Here is a 16,136-nt window from a genome sequence, read left to right as displayed (position 1 = left end):
TGTCTAAAACCAGTCCTGCCCATAGGTAGACTCAGTAGTATAAAGCCGCCCCCACAAAAAGAAATAATCACTCACCTCTCTTCTTCTGGCCTCCTCCGCTGCTCCAAGCGCCCGCACATCTCCGGACAGTGGGTGCCGGGCAGTGACATCATCGCAACCCCGTCAGTGTCGGTGACGTCAGACGCTGACAGGGGGATGATGGGAGAGGGAGCGTAACGCTCCTTCTCTCATCAATGCGCTCCTTCTCTCACCTGCGATGACAGGCGGGGGGCCCACTGCTGGCACCAGGGCCCCCCCACTTGCTCAGGGGCCCCATAGTGGTCTGGTGGCAGTGCAGGGATATCAAGTCTCCTGCTCTGCCGCAGAATGTAACTGTGTAGGCGCGCTGTGCACACGTCAATACAGTTACAGTAGCGTAGCTCTGGGTGGGGGGCCCGGGGCGACCTCCCTCCCTCCCCCCGGTAGCTACAGTACTGGTCAGTATTTCACATCAGTATTTGTAGCCAAAACCAGGAGATAAACAATCAAAGGAAAAATCTAATAAATACAGAAGTGGTGACGTGTTTATCACTCACTCCTGGTTTTCGCTTACAAATACGGATGTAAAATACTGTCCAAATACTGAACGTGTGAACGAGGCCTTATAGTGAGTCCAATAAAGAAAAAGTAGAGAGAAGAAGATTTGAAGCTTAATTTATTCTTACAGAACCCAAACTGCATATTATGACGTATCCCCCTTTAAATCATATAGAGTTCAATGTGCACAACCAGGTTCATTTACGTAGCAGCATGGGTCCTCTTCCAATACACAGGTGAGGCATGTGTATATATATATATATATATATATATTATATTTTTTTCTTTCAATAGGCATGTATATATTTTTTTATGTAACTTCCCAGAAATGGCACCGCTCTTCTATGGTTGTGCCCAGTATTACAGCCCATTTATATTCATGTGGATACAGATGAGCTGCAATAGCTGACATGGCCATGGACAAGAGGGGGCGCTATTTCTGGGGTTACAGAATTCTGAAACTGTGACATTCTATTATAAATATATAATTATTCTAAGTAAAAGCTAATGCAAATGGTGAGGGATATAACAAAGCTTCCAGGAAAACGAACGGAACCGAGAGTTTGAAGCTTATATCTATAAAACAAGTCATACACTCAACAGATCGGCATACAGATTTCTTGCCCCGTGAATTATTTCTTATGATCTCCTTTAATACTTAATGTTAGAGCATTTTAGCTCCTGGGTATATTGGAGTCGGGAAAATCATTTGGCTGATGGCTATCTATTGGGTATTGGGGGCTTTATACTGAAGGCAGTTTCTGCATGAACCAATAAACCACTAAGTGTCAATACGAGAGGCTTGTGCCTTGGGAATGTCACTAACTAATTCTTTGTAGAGTCTAACAACATAACATAACTGCATCTACACCTTACCAATTCACACCCAAATTCATGGTCCACTAAAAAAACCCAGTAAGACTTCTTAGAGCATCTGTCTTCAAAAGTTTTGTTTTCTCATCCATTTACCATCTTCACAGGAGAACCAATACTACACAATCATCAATACTATATCCTAAAGGGTTAATGTGAGGGCTACACATCTATTGTCATTTGCTGGTACAGAATTGGACCTGTCATAACACTGTGTCCAAACGACTAACAAGGTCCCTACAAAGATCCCAAAGGGATCAAAAAAGGTTAAAATTCACGTCAAACTTCGCTCCCACTTTCCTTTGGCGTCCAATTTTTCAGCAATGTCAATGGATATTGGGCTCCCCTAACAATGGGTGAAAGTCAAGTGATGTTGGGCACCAAGCTTTCCACGATGCAAATAGTTAAAAACTGTAGGTTCAAAAATATCAGGAATTTCCCCTCTATTAACCACTCCATCCTAAGACTATTAAAATAACATCAAAAGGTTCTCCACTATTGCCCTCTCCAACCCAAGATTAAAGCAGGTCTGCAACGTACAGGAACCATCAAAACGTTCTAGACTATTGCCCCAACTGGCCCAAGACCGAAGTATGTCTACAATGAACGGGAACATCAAAAGGTTCTGAGGTGGCATTAATGGAGAACAAAGACCAAAGTAGGTCTACAATGAACAGGAACCATCTGGTAGGTCTATATATGATGAATCAACCTGTGGAGAACGTGTCTGGTGGAGACGCAATGATTGGCTGCAACCTTCTAGACCAGAAGAATAAAGCGTAGACATCCTTTAAAAGAACTCACAACGAAGCATCACAATCAGTAAAATAGACGCATACAAGACATAAAAACAACTGAAACCGATTTGCATAACACAAGGCTGGAGAACAATACAACGAGGTATCTGGAAAGTGAAGAGAATTGAGGAAGCACGATACAACGCAACAGAGGTCTGAGAGCATGTTACGTCCTCAGGGTCTTTCTTCCCTTTAATTTTTTTAATTGTTTGTCTTCTGTAAGTAAAGGTCAGCAGAAAGAAACGAGGATTAGCTTCTGGTTAACTGTTAATAAAAGCTCAATCAGCATTTTGATAGGATATATCATGTTAAATCAAAATGCCTCAGCAGGGTCACTTCACATTAAATCGTATCAACTTGAAGGAAACTCTGTTACGTCTCGGCTCGCCAACACTTTCAATGTTCTCCTGCTTCACTCGATCACCTTCCGCTTGGAGGGTGGAATTAGATGGCAAGGAAGGTCATTTGGAAGCTCGTGGCCTTCTAATTTCACCTTTATTAGGTGGTTGGCTAAGGCAAACTCCTCATCGTCCAGCAGGCCATCTTTATCTATGTCAGCAAGCTTCCAGATCTTTCCAAGAACAGTATTAGGCAGCTTGGACTTGACCATCTCCTTCTTGGCATTGGCACCGGTGATTTTGCCATTGACGGGAGACAAAGTGTAGAAGATCTCGTCGTACATGGGCTTATCTCTGGCTACTACCCAGTCTGCGTCGTCAATGCCTTCTCCTGCCCCTTCTCCGTAACCGTGTCCAAAGGGACCATTCTGAGTACCTTCAAAGGCACCTCCTTTCACCATCTGGACTGGTTTTTGAGTTTCCTCTTGTCTAACCAGAACCATTAAGTGGGCAATGTCATGAGCCAGCATCTCATCTACAGTCTCCAGAAGCTTGTTCTTCAGGGGCTGGAATTTGTTAAAATCTTGGGATTGTAAGAGATCCTATGTAAGAAAAATGCAGAAAAATGGTAAACGTCCAATATAAAAAAAAAAGACAGAATCTCAATATTCCATCAATTATTCTTCACTAATCAATGTTACAGCTTAATCTGCTTTTGTAAAAAGACAACGCTCTCAGGAGGTCCTGGTTCTCCTTATGGAGATCTAACTGGTGTCTAGGGTGTTACAGGCAACGCTAGCTGGGAAAAAGTATGCAAATTAGCTCTCCTCCAGAAGGACGAAAACTAACTCACTAGTGCCACCTCTAGGTACCTATTTTGTAAGCCATAGTCCAACCCATTATAAAACTGTCACACGTTACTTGAGTTATCAGTCAAACCACAGATAATCATGTGTAGACAAGGGAGAACCAAGAAAGGATGAGAGGTTGATGAAGACAATGCCAAAGAAGGGCAGAATTATAAGCCAAACTCTTAGGGCAAGAAGGTAAAGACGTGACTAAAATAATACAGGGGGTGAAGACTATTGGAGGGTGGAGGTTGTGCAACATGGTGGTCCACCATCATGAGCCTCAAAGAGTAAAAGTCTGGAGGGGTCATTGGTTGGGTTTGGAACTAAAAGAGAAGGGCGGTCAAGATAAATAAATTGTTAGGAGTAAGACTCCTAGACCCTTTGCCGAACAGCTCACTGAAGGGCCCCCCCAAGCACCCCAACTTTCTCAAGATAAAAAAAAGTATAGAAAAACCCACATGGAACAAGCCACTGAACTAAACAATACCAAGTTTTAAACCAGAGCCATCATCTTTCTAATGGTACATTACTCTGCACAAGTCCTCCAGTACTGGATTATTGGGGTGACTCTATAGACGTTTGGATGGCCGGGCAGAAAAGTCCACTTGTACCTGCATCTTCTTCAGGTTGGGGAAGTCTCCTGGAGAGATCTGATGTTCTCGTTCAATTCGACCATAAATCTCCGCTAAAGTGCCTATTAACTCTTTCTTTTTATTGTCCTTTCCAAAGACGGCAGGCATCTCCTTCTTCAAGGAACTGATGATGTACGCGTGGACCTGAGGGTAAAAAAAAAATAAAAAAAATAAAACTTGAATAATGTGACGTGTAGTTATCTTTGTAACTCAGGTCTAACAACAAAAAAGCCAGTGATTGGGCATGTGATGGTCCAGAACACCTAGTGATCAACCAGACTGTGTTATAAGGGGGGCTCCAGACTGCGGTTATAGGGGGCTCCAGACTACACATCCAGACTGCGGTTATAGGGGGCTCCAGACTACACATCCAGACAGCTGTTATAGGGGGCTCCAGACTACACATCCAGACTGCTGTTATAGGGGGCTCCAGACTACACATCCAGACTGCTGTTATAGGGGGGCTCCAGACTACACATCCAGACTGCTGTTATAGGGGGCTCCAGACTACACATCCAGACTGCTGTTATAGGGGGCTCCAGACTACACATCCAGACTGCTGTTATAGGGGGCTCCAGACTACACATCCAGACTGCTGTTATAGGGGGCTCCAGACTACACATCCAGACTGCTGTTATAGGGGGTCTCCATACTACACATTCAGACTGCTGTTATAGGGGGCTCCATACTACACATTCAGACTGCTGTTATAGGGGGCTCCATACTACAAATCCAGACTGCTGTTATAGGGGGCTCCAGACTACACATCCAGACTGCTGTTATAGGGGGCTCCATACTACACATTTAGACTGCTGTTATAGGGGGCTCCATACTACACATTCAGACTGCTGTTATAGGGGGCTCCATACTACACATTCAGACTGCTGTTATAGGGGGCTCCATACTACACATCCATACTGCTGTTATAGGGGGCTCCAGACTACACATCCAGACTGCTGTTATAGGGGCTCCAGACTACACATCCAGACTGCTGTTATAGGGGGCTCCATACTACACATTCAGACTGCTGTTATAGGGGGCTCCATACTACAAATCCAGACTGCTGTTATAGGGGGGCTCCATACTACACATTTAGACTGCTGTTATAGGGGGCTCCATACTACACATTCAGACTGCTGTTATAGGGGGCTCCATACTACACATTCAGACTGCTGTTATAGGGGGCTCCAGACTACACATCCAGACTGCTGTTATAGGGGGCTCCAGACTACACATCCAGACTGCTGTTATAGGGGGGCTCCAGACTACACATCCAGACTGCTGTTATAGGGGGCTCCAGACTACACATCCAGACTGCTGTTATAGGGGGCTCCAGACTACACATCCAGACTGCGGTTATAGGGGGCTCCAGACTACACATCCAGACTGCGGTTATAGGGGGCTCCAGACTACACATCCAGACTGCTGTTATAGGGGGGCTCCAGACTACACATCCAGACTGCTGTTATAGGGGGCTCCAGACTACACATCCAGACTGCGGTTATAGGGGGCTCCAGACTAAACATCCAGACTGCTGTTATAGGGGGCTCCATACTACACATCCAGACTGCTGTTATAGGGGGCTCCAGATTACACATCCAGACTGCTGTTATAGGGGGCTCCATACTACACATCCAGGCTACTGTTATAGGGGGCTCCAGACTACACATTCAGACTGCTGTTATAGGGGGGCTCCAGACTACACATCCAGACTGCTGTTATAGGGGGCTCCAGACTACACATCCAGACTGCTGTTATAGGGGGCTCCATACTACACATTCAGACTGCTGTTATAGGGGGGCTCCAGACTACACATCCAGACTGCTGTTATAGGGGGCTCCATACTACACATTCAGACTGCTGTTATAGGGGGCTCCAGACTACACATTCAGACTGCTGTTATAGGGGGCTCCAGACTACACATCCAGACTGCTGTTATAGGGGGGCTCCAGACTACACATTCAGACTGCTGTTATAGGGGGCTCCATACTACACATTCAGACTGCTGTTATAGGGGGCTCCAGACTACACATCCAGACTGCGGTTATAGGGGGCTCCAGACTACACATCCAGACTGCTGTTATAGGGGGCTCCATACTACACATCCAGACTGCTGTTATAGGGGGCTCCAGACTACACATCCAGACTGCTGTTATAGGGGGGCTCCAGACTACACATCCAGACTGCTGTTATAGGGGGGCTCCAGACTACACATCCAGACTGCTGTTATAGGGGGCTCCAGACTACACATCCAGACTGCGGTTATAGGGGGCTCCAGACTACACATCCAGACTGCTGTTATAGGGGGCTCCAGACTACACATCCAGACTGCTGTTATAGGGGGCTCCAGACTACACATCCAGACTGCTGTTATAGGGGGGCTCCAGACTACACATCCAGACTGCTGTTATAGGGGGCTCCAGACTACACATCCAGACTGCTGTTATAGGGAGGCTCCAGACTACACATCCAGACTGCTGTTATAGGGGGCTCCAGACTACACATCCAGACTGCTGTTATAGGGGGGCTCCATACTACACATTCAGACTGCTGTTATAGGGGGCTCCATACTACACATTCAGACTGCTGTTATAGGGGGCTCCATACTACACATTCAGACTGCTGTTATAGGGGGCTCCAGACTACACATCCAGACTGCTGTTATAGGGGGCTCCAGACTACACATCCAGACTGCTGTTATAGGGGGCTCCAGACTACACATTCAGACTGCTGTTATAGGGGGCTCCAGACTACACATCCAGACTGCTGTTATAGGGGGCTCCAGACTACACATCCAGACTGCTGTTATAGGGGGGCTCCAGACTACACATCCAGACTGCTGTTATGGGGGAGCTCCAGACTACACATCCAGACTGCTGTTATAGGGGGCTCCAGACTACACATCCAGACTGCTGTTATAGGGGGGCTCCAGACTACACATCCAGACTGCTGTTATGGGGGAGCTCCAGACTACACATCCAGACTGCTGTTATAGGGGGCTCCACACTACACATCCAGACTGCTGTTATAGGGGGCTCCAGACTACACATTCAGACTGCTGTTATAGGGGGCTCCAGACTACACATCCAGACTGCTGTTATAGGGGGCTCCATACTACACATCCAGACTGCTGTTATAGGGGGGCTCCAGACTACACATCCAGACTGCTGTTATGGGGGGGCTCCATACTACACATTCAGACTGCTGTTATAGGGGGGCTCCAGACTACACATCCAGACTGCTGTTATGGGGGAGCTCCAGACTACACATCCAGACTGCTGTTATAGGGGGCTCCAGACTACACATCCAGACTGCTGTTATAGGGGGCTCCATACTACACATTCAGACTGCTGTTATAGGGGGCTCCATACTACACATCCAGACTGCTGTTATAGGAGGCTCCAGACTACACATCCAGACTGCTGTTATGGGGGGCTCCATACTACACATTCAGACTGCTGTTATAGGGGGCTCCATACTACACATCCAGACTGCTGTTATAGGGGGCTCCATACTACACATTCAGACTGCTGTTATAGGGGGCTCCATACTACACATCCAGACTGCTGTTATAGGGGGCTCCAGACTACACATCCAGACTGCTGTTATAGGGGGCTCCAGACTACACATCCAGACTGCTGTTATAGGGGGGCTCCAGACTACACATCCAGACTGCTGTTATGGGGGGGCTCCATACTACACATTCAGACTGCTGTTATAGGGGGCTTCATACTACACATTCAGACTGCTGTTATAGGGGGCTCCATACTACACATCCAGACTGCTGTTATAGGGGGCTCCAGACTACACATCCAGACTGCTGTTATAGGGGGCTCCATACTACACATCCAGACTGCTGTTATGGGGGGGCTCCATACTACACATTCAGACTGCTGTTATAGGGGGCTTCATACTACACATTCAGACTGCTGTTATAGGGGGCTCCATACTACATATCCAGACTGCTGTTATGGGGGGGGGATTCAAGATTAGACATCCAGACTGCTGTTATAGGGGGCTCCATACTACACATTCAGACTACTGTTATAGGAGGCTCCAGACTACAAAGACCATTAACATATATATTTCTGATTTTCCACCACCAGGACACACAACATTAAAAGCACATTTTGGATTTATTAGCAATGTTCTATTCCGCACTCCACACCAGTAATCCATCACGCTGTTTCCTCTGACTTTTTAAGCCCATGATGAGGTCACTGCACTAATAGGGCAGAAATCCACGGCGGCGGGTGCAGGAAATACCAGACATGAATTACATCTCAATGGACTCCGCTCCGAGTATACAAACTGCAGCGTTAAAATAGAGCAGCTCCAGCTTGTTACTATTAAAAGACAAAACTCCAAACACAAAGAAAATCACTTTCTAGAAAGGAGAACAATGGAATGGGATTAACCCTTTGTGCATTCCAGGGCACAAAACTATAAAATTGGGTCTTCTTTCAAGGTACATCGCCCTGTCAGAGATTAGCGTGAGTGGAGGATCACAAATTATCTGAGTATATTGTAGAAGAAAGGTGCAAACTCCTGTCCCATCAATACCAATATAATGTATAACTAATTAAAAGGGTATGAACAGTTTAACAGTCAAATTTAGTGTTTTTCCCCTGTATAATGAAAAATTAATCTCAATTTCACGGTGGTTATCCTTTTGTGTATACAGCTCCCATGAAAAGCCATGTTGGATGTGACAAGAGTAGAAGACTCAAAATAAATACAGATAAGTGAAAACTGAAAATAAACGTCATCCCACCTTTGCCAGTCGCGCTCGTTTGATCAGGTCATTGAGTTTTCTGAGGGCTGCGTTACGTGGAAGGCTCTGAATGTCTCTGAACAGGTCTTGCTCCTCTGCTTCAAACAGTTTGCGGTTGTCAGGAATGAGCAGCGGGTGCGACCAGAAAGACCCGATGTAGACCCGGATGACCTCCGGAGTGTTGACAATTTTGCCCAAGGACCACATGAGGGCGCCGTAAACCCTCATCAGCTGCTGGGTCTCTATTTGATCCGCCTTGTTTAGGACCACGCGCATTTTGTCCTCGTGGTTCTTCAAGGCTTTGATGACTTCTGAGAACTCATCGGAGATGTCCAGCTTGTGGGCGTCGAAAAGCAGTATGATGCGGTCAACCCTTTCGGCAAACCATTCTAACACTGCAGCAAAATCATAACCTGGAACGACAGAGGTAAATTACATTGTTATACAAGAAGCTGGTCAACCGAGGGCTGTGGTGTCATCTCTTAAAGGGAATCTGTCAGCAGGATTTCACCCCCAAACTATATGTGCATGTAGCCCTTACCTAGACTTGTCCAGCAATACCTTTACATGGCCGATCTGTTCCTCTGTTACTGAGAAACTAGTGTTTTAATTGATATGCAAATAAGGCTGGAGAGCTATGGCAGATCTGAAACTTCCGTCACTCCAGCTCTATTCCCCACCCAATGCCACCTCCTCCAGCTTCACCGACAGCCTCTATGGTGTATGAGTTTAAGCAGAAGAGCCATCAATCAAAAAGAAGGAGGAGGCAGCGTTGGTCAAGTAATAGAGCTGGAGTGGCAGAGGCTTGAGATCTACCATAGCTCTTCAGCCTCATGTGCATGCATTTTCAAATGCACATTTCTCAGTAACGGAGGAATCGCCATGTAAAGGTATGGCCGGACTTGCCTTTGAAAGAACTACGTGACTAAATACATAGTTTGGGGTGTAAAAATCTTGCTGACAGATTCCCTTTAAAGAGATCATCTATCTAAAATTAATAGTTATTTATATTTTATTATTATTATTATTATTATTGTTATGAGGGTAAGGAATAAATATTGGTTAAGTGATTCTGATCGTTTTGCTACACGGACACCATCAAGAAGCTGCTGGTGATGGATCTTGTATTCTTATGTAGAGAACTGTGCAAACCTTTTAGTCAGGTGTGGAAAGAATGCTGCAAAGTAAGAATGGTTAAAAAAATAAAATAAAAGTACTAATAGTTTATTTTTATCAATTAACTGAATGAAAAATGAATGAATAAAAGAGAAATGAATATTTGGTGACCGCCCGTCGCCTCCATCACGTCCTCTAGATACTTTATATAGATTTCGAAGGAACTCTGCAATGAGGTTGCTCCAAACATCTTGGAGACCTGACCCCAGATCTTCTGTGTATGAGGCTTGTGCGGATCCTTCATGTGATCCCAGACAGACGGGATGATGGGAGATCAGGGCTCTGCGGGGGCCGGATCATCACCCCCAGGACTCCTCATTATTAATGACATTGGCTGGATGTTTGGGGTTGTCGTCCTGCTGCAGAACAGATCCAGAGCCAAATCGGGCACCGCAGCGACTGGAGCCTCAGGCTGAGCTCCATAGGAGAACTGCGATTTCCAAATATATTGCAATATTGTGACATGCTATATAATGCAGTAAGTGATCGTCCGACAAAGTTCAACCCACCGAAAAGGACTTAAAAATAAAATTGTAAATATATAAAAAACTCCAACAGCTTTTCCACAAAAAAACCCCCTTAAATGGCCGAGTCAGTGTAAAAAAACCAAAAAACCCGATGGCTCTTGGAACAAGGGGAGTAAAAACAAAGAGCAAAAATAAAAAGTTCCTGTGTTGTTAAGGTTTAAAGTGGTTTCTTAAGTAGTTTCCTTGTTGTTACGAGGATTAGAAATAAATATTGCTTAAGTACGGTAATGGAGAGACTTTTGCTACCTGTAAACCATTAACAAGCTGCTGTTGATGGATCTTGTATTCTTATTAGGCACCTATGGCACATTATAATGTCCTGTTCTGCTGGGTATAGTGTGAGTCTGATCGATGTTCTAAGAAACCGCAGTAGAGCATAGCAGATTAATCTGGGGTAAGTCAGTCAGATACTTTTGCTATTTGGAAGCCATCAGCAAGCTGCTGTTGGTGCCCCCCCCCACAAATAATATAAAAAAATTCTACTCTAAAATAATAAAAAAAAATCAATTAAAAAAACCTACTGAAGATGCAGATGATGGATTCTATATTTGCAGCATAGAGTCCACGGTAAATTGATTTACTATGTGTAGAAAAGTACTTGAAGCTATAAATTAAGTTTTAATGCAAATTAAATCATATCATTAAATGGTTACTGCCGTCCAAAAATGTTATGTCATAATCACAAAAGACGTCAATGTATGTCCATAATGGGATTGTAACATACATCTCCTCCATACACAGAGGTAAGTAATAAACCATCAGCTGCCTGCAGCCACCACTAGAGGGCGCTCTCTATGTGATTCGCCATCTTTAGCTATGATGTATGTAGACATGGTTGCTCACTTTGCTATTTATTTCCTGGCAGCTTACAGTATGAACTGCAGCTCTGGAGGACAAACTTTTGCTTAAAGTTGAACCCCATGAAAATCTAAGTTACCCTAATATTTACATCCACATGTGTGATGTATTACTTAGGCGATGTCCTTTACGTGTGTGTTTACACGTCACATTCCGGTAAGTTTGTTGGTCCTGAAGGTTTAGGGTTCGTGCCGAGGACACTCAGTAGGTTCCCTGGGCGGTTGGCCATTAGGAATTAAGAATTTGGTGACTGATGTTTAGTTGGTGAATAGTAAATGCCTCATTATTTTTGCCACTTTTTTTTTTACTGAAGACAACGATCTACAAGCTTTACTCCTGATGAACGAAGAAATCTCCATAAGGGTCAGAAAAACCTGAATATATGATCTGCTCACTACAACAGTATGTATTAATTATCCTTATATAGTGCCATTAATTCCATGGAGCTTCACAGCCATCGTCATCATCTCGGTCCTCACAATCTAGATTACCCATCACTATGTCTATAGGGTGTTAGGAGAACCCGGAGTAATGAATTGGACCGCCTTTCGAAAATCACACAGCTTTGCCCGGACAGCCTTTATATCTGAGGACATGTCCTGTAACAGACTGCTGACACCGTTATGGGACATAATTTCACTAAGACGGTTATGGGGATCCTTTGATGATTGTCACCATCATGGGGGTTCTGTAGGAAATAATGTATTTGTTTTGTAGTAAATATGTCATTTTATTCTATTATATTCATATTTAGGCTTTGGCTGACACGGCTACGAGGATCCTCCATCCACCTCTTTTAGGCTATGTTCACACATTGCATATTTTGTTGCGGGTTCACAGCCCCATCACCTGGCGACTGTTTAATTGTAAAAAAAACAAAAACAAAACACATTCATACTCAAAACACCTAATTCCCCGACGCCCTCCATCTCCTGCAATAAAAATAAAATAATAAACCAACATATACTCATCTTTCCGCCGTAGTCCATTTAATAACGAGTGTCCCACGGCGATCTCACATGTAGAACAGTCACATCGGGAGATGTGACCGCTCTACATGGCTCAGGTGATACAGTGACAGGAGGTATCCTCCCGCAGTGTATCACTGCGCTGCACTCAGTGGTCACCAAAGCACATGCTGGAGGGATTACCTCCTGTCAGTGTATCGCTGGAGGCTGGGTAAAGCAGTCACATTTCCAGATGTGACTGTTCTACATGTGAGATCGTCGTGGGAGTAAATGGACTACGGCGGACAGGGAGTACTTGTGTTGGTTTATTTTATTTTTGTTGCAGGAGATCGAGGGATTCAGAGATTAGGCGATGCAGTAAGTATGGTAAATTAAGATTAATAAAGGAGTCTGTCATTTTTTCAAATAAAGGACTTTATTCTGGCTGTGTTTTTATTTACCATGTAACTATAGGATTAGTAATGGATAGGAATCTAATTGATGCTTCTCAATTACTAAGTCGTGGGCTTGATGTCACCGGACAATACACAGTTCACATCAACCCCACAAATTTTACCCCACTTGCCACTGCTACAGGGAAAGTGGGAAGAGTGAGGCTAAGTGAAAGAATTGGGGGCAGCTGAGAGCTGATGTTTTTATACTGGGGGGGGGGGCAATATCGATGGCGCCTTCCCAGGCTATTAAAATCAGCCTGCAGCTGTCTCCGTAGCCTTTGGTGGTTCGATTTTATAGGGGGACCTCATGTCAATTTTTTTCTGGGGTTCCCTTGTAAATTAGCCAGTAAAAGGCTAAGCAACCATCTGTGAGCTGATATTAATAGCCTGGGAACCATTACGGCCATTGGCTCCTTCCAAGAATATTAACTTCAGCCCTCAGCTTTCCCTCTGCTGGTTATGGAAATTATGCAGGAGCCCATGCAATTTTATTTATTTATTTTTTTAACAGATATTGACGCAAAGTGTGTGTGTGTCTTTTATTTAACTTTTTGTACCATTTTATTAATGAGGGTATCTGACTGACGCATATATTCACTTTTGTTTTGGGTGTGTAAACATTATATGTTAACATGGTATCTAATGATATTATGGTCTTCAATGGAGAATGTAAAAGAAGAGGTTGGACAAGGAAATGACATCAGAATTATTTTTTTATTGTTAAATAATATATATTTAGCATGCAAATCCGCAGAGAAAACCGCATGAAAAGCCGCATCAACTGCATTTTCTGCCAAGAGAGGCAGAATCTGCGCAGATTTTTACAAAGGCAAATCAGCAATGTGGGATTCCATGGCGGGCATTATTATGGGTACCCTATGGCAGACACAGAGGATCCTCCGTCCATCACTTTTATAGGGATTCCATGGCTGGCATTTTTCTGGGTACAATATGGCTGACACTGGACTGGATGGTGGATCTCCCGACTCAACAGCTGCACAGAAATATATGTCACACTCGTGCCAGGAGACCCGCTGGCCAGTCCGTGCACATTACGGTCCGATTTATATGGTTATCTGACTGCGCCCTTATTGGGATCCTATGGCTGCCGCTATTATGAAAATCCTCCGTCTTTGACTCTCATGGGGGTCCTGTGGTTAACACGGTTATAGGGATCCCTTGATTAAAATCATTACGGGGGATCTGTGGCACGGGTTTCATTTTATGCTTTTTTTATTCTAGGCTAAATCAGGTCAGAAAAATCCAAGCACACTGCTCTATGAGGGCGCTGGAAATTTTGCAAAATTAGAGACTGACTGCACTTTACTGCCACAGTGTAGTCACAGTCAAAAGAATGAAGGCACTCCGACAAATTATGTGAAAATGCAAAAATGTGATTATTCTTTTTATATTCTCTTGTTTGTTTGTTTTTTTTTTTTTTTTTTTTACTATTTTTCGTGACAAATGGCACAAAATAAAATACCATGTATATTAAAAAATAAATAAATAAAAAAGACATTGTCATTATAAAATGTGGCATAAGAAACAAACAAAAAAAGAAAAGTGTAAACAGAAAATAAATAATTCCATGTTTTCTAGGAAATATTTTGCACTTTTAGTGGGAAAAAAGTCTCAATTTTAAGATTCAGCCTTTTCTGAGCAGCGTTAGTAATTTTCTGCTGATAGCGGAAGCCGTATTGTTGCGAGTACATTTATTTGTGTCTGGGATTACGGCATTAGTGGATGTGATTGCTCACAGGGGATCCCGGGGGAAGATAGGATCAGCGAGTGTTAACTACCAGAATCAACACAAGGAGCTCATGAGGAAGTGACCGCCACTCAGGTGTCTCCATTATTCTTTCCAGAGAGCTTTGTTCCTGGCATGGAAAGTGTGAATATGGGATTTCAAGGTGTTTTCCACTCTCTCTACATAGTGTTCACACCGCGCCGTGTACTGGATGTGACCTGTCATCGCACTACGCAGAAAGGATGTATCGGAAAGAGCAGAATATTAAAGGTTATTTGCCCAAATTATAGCGTCATATCTGCAATCCGATATCTAATCCCGGCGAAACACACATTTTCTTAATATGTAAAATGAGCTGTAAAGATCTATGGGCCGGACATAGATCTCCCCGAGAATCTGCCCCCAGAGCTTATTGTAAATGAAAGGGGCATTACCAGAGCGAGACATGTAACAAAGGAGCAAAACTGACCTCTGTCTCATCACAAAGAAGTAAGGGGGCAGTATTATACTAGTTATATTCTTGTACATAGGGTCAGTATTATACTAGTTATATTCTGGTACATAGGGGGCAGTATTATAGTAGTTATATTCTTGTACATAGGTGCAGTATTATAGTAGTTATATTCTTGTACATAGGGGGCGCTATTATAGTAGTTATATTCTTGTACATAGGTGCAGTATTATAGTAGTTATATTCTTGTACATAGAGGGCAGTATTATAGTAGTTATATTCTTGTACATAGGGGGCGCTATTATAGTAGTTATATTCTTGTACATAGGGGGCGCTATTATAGTAGTTATATTCTTGTACATAGGGGCAGTATTATAGTAGTTATATTCTTGTACATAGGGGCAGTATTATGGTAGTTATATTATTGTACATAGGAGCAGTATTATAGTAGTTATATTCTTGTGCATAGGGGCAGTATTATAGTAGTTATATTCTTGTATATAGGAGCAGTATTATAGTAGTTATATTCTTGTACATAGGGGCCGTATTATAGTAGTTATATTCTTGTACATAGGAGCAGTATTATAGTAGTTATATTCTTGTACATAGGGGGCCGTATTATAGTAGTTATATTCTTGTACATAGGAGCAGTATTATAGTAGTTATATTGTTGTACATAGGGGCAGTATTATGGTAGTTATATTATTGTACATAGGAGCAGTATTATAGTAGTTATATTCTTGTACATAGGGGCAGTATTATAGTAGTTATAGTCTTGTATATAGGAGCAGTATTATAGTAGTTATATTCTTGTACATAGGGGGCCGTATTATAGTAGTTATATTCTTGTATATAGGAGCAGTATTATAGTAGTTATATTCTTGTATATAGGAGCAGTATTATCTACTATATAATTGTCTAAGGGGTACTTCCGTCTTTCTGTCTGCAACTTCCGTCATGGAAATCCCACGTCGCCGATTGGTCTCGCCAGCTGCCTGTCCTGGCTGCCGCGACCAATCAGCGACGGCCACAGTCCGGCCGAGAATTAGTCCCTCCCTACTCCCGTCCAGTCAGTACACGGTGCTCGCTCCATACTCCCCTCCAGTCAGTGCTCACACAGGGTTAATGACAGCG

At 43.6% G+C, this 16,136-nt stretch overlaps 1 protein-coding gene across 4 annotated transcripts in view; it reads right to left on the bottom strand.

The window, feature by feature from the left end:
• Positions 1-677: 677 nt before the first annotated feature.
• Positions 678-16,136, bottom strand: part of EHD3 (EH domain containing 3) — a 64,250-nt gene continuing 48,791 nt past the window's right edge. For all 4 annotated transcript variants that reach the window (XM_077282133.1, XM_077282135.1, XM_077282134.1 and 1 more), the window contains 3 exons: positions 8,842-9,254; positions 4,047-4,211; positions 678-3,186 (listed from right to left, as the gene is read on the bottom strand). In XM_077282133.1, coding sequence (XP_077138248.1) covers positions 2,659-3,186; positions 4,047-4,211; positions 8,842-9,254 — 1,106 coding nt within the window. In that variant the 3' untranslated portion in view covers positions 678-2,658. The remainder of the gene's footprint in view (positions 3,187-4,046; positions 4,212-8,841; positions 9,255-16,136) is intronic.

Source organism: Ranitomeya variabilis, chromosome 2, assembly GCF_051348905.1.
Source record: "Ranitomeya variabilis isolate aRanVar5 chromosome 2, aRanVar5.hap1, whole genome shotgun sequence".
NCBI lineage: Eukaryota > Metazoa > Chordata > Amphibia > Anura > Dendrobatidae > Ranitomeya > Ranitomeya variabilis.
This window is presented reverse-complemented; position numbering and strand designations above follow the sequence as displayed.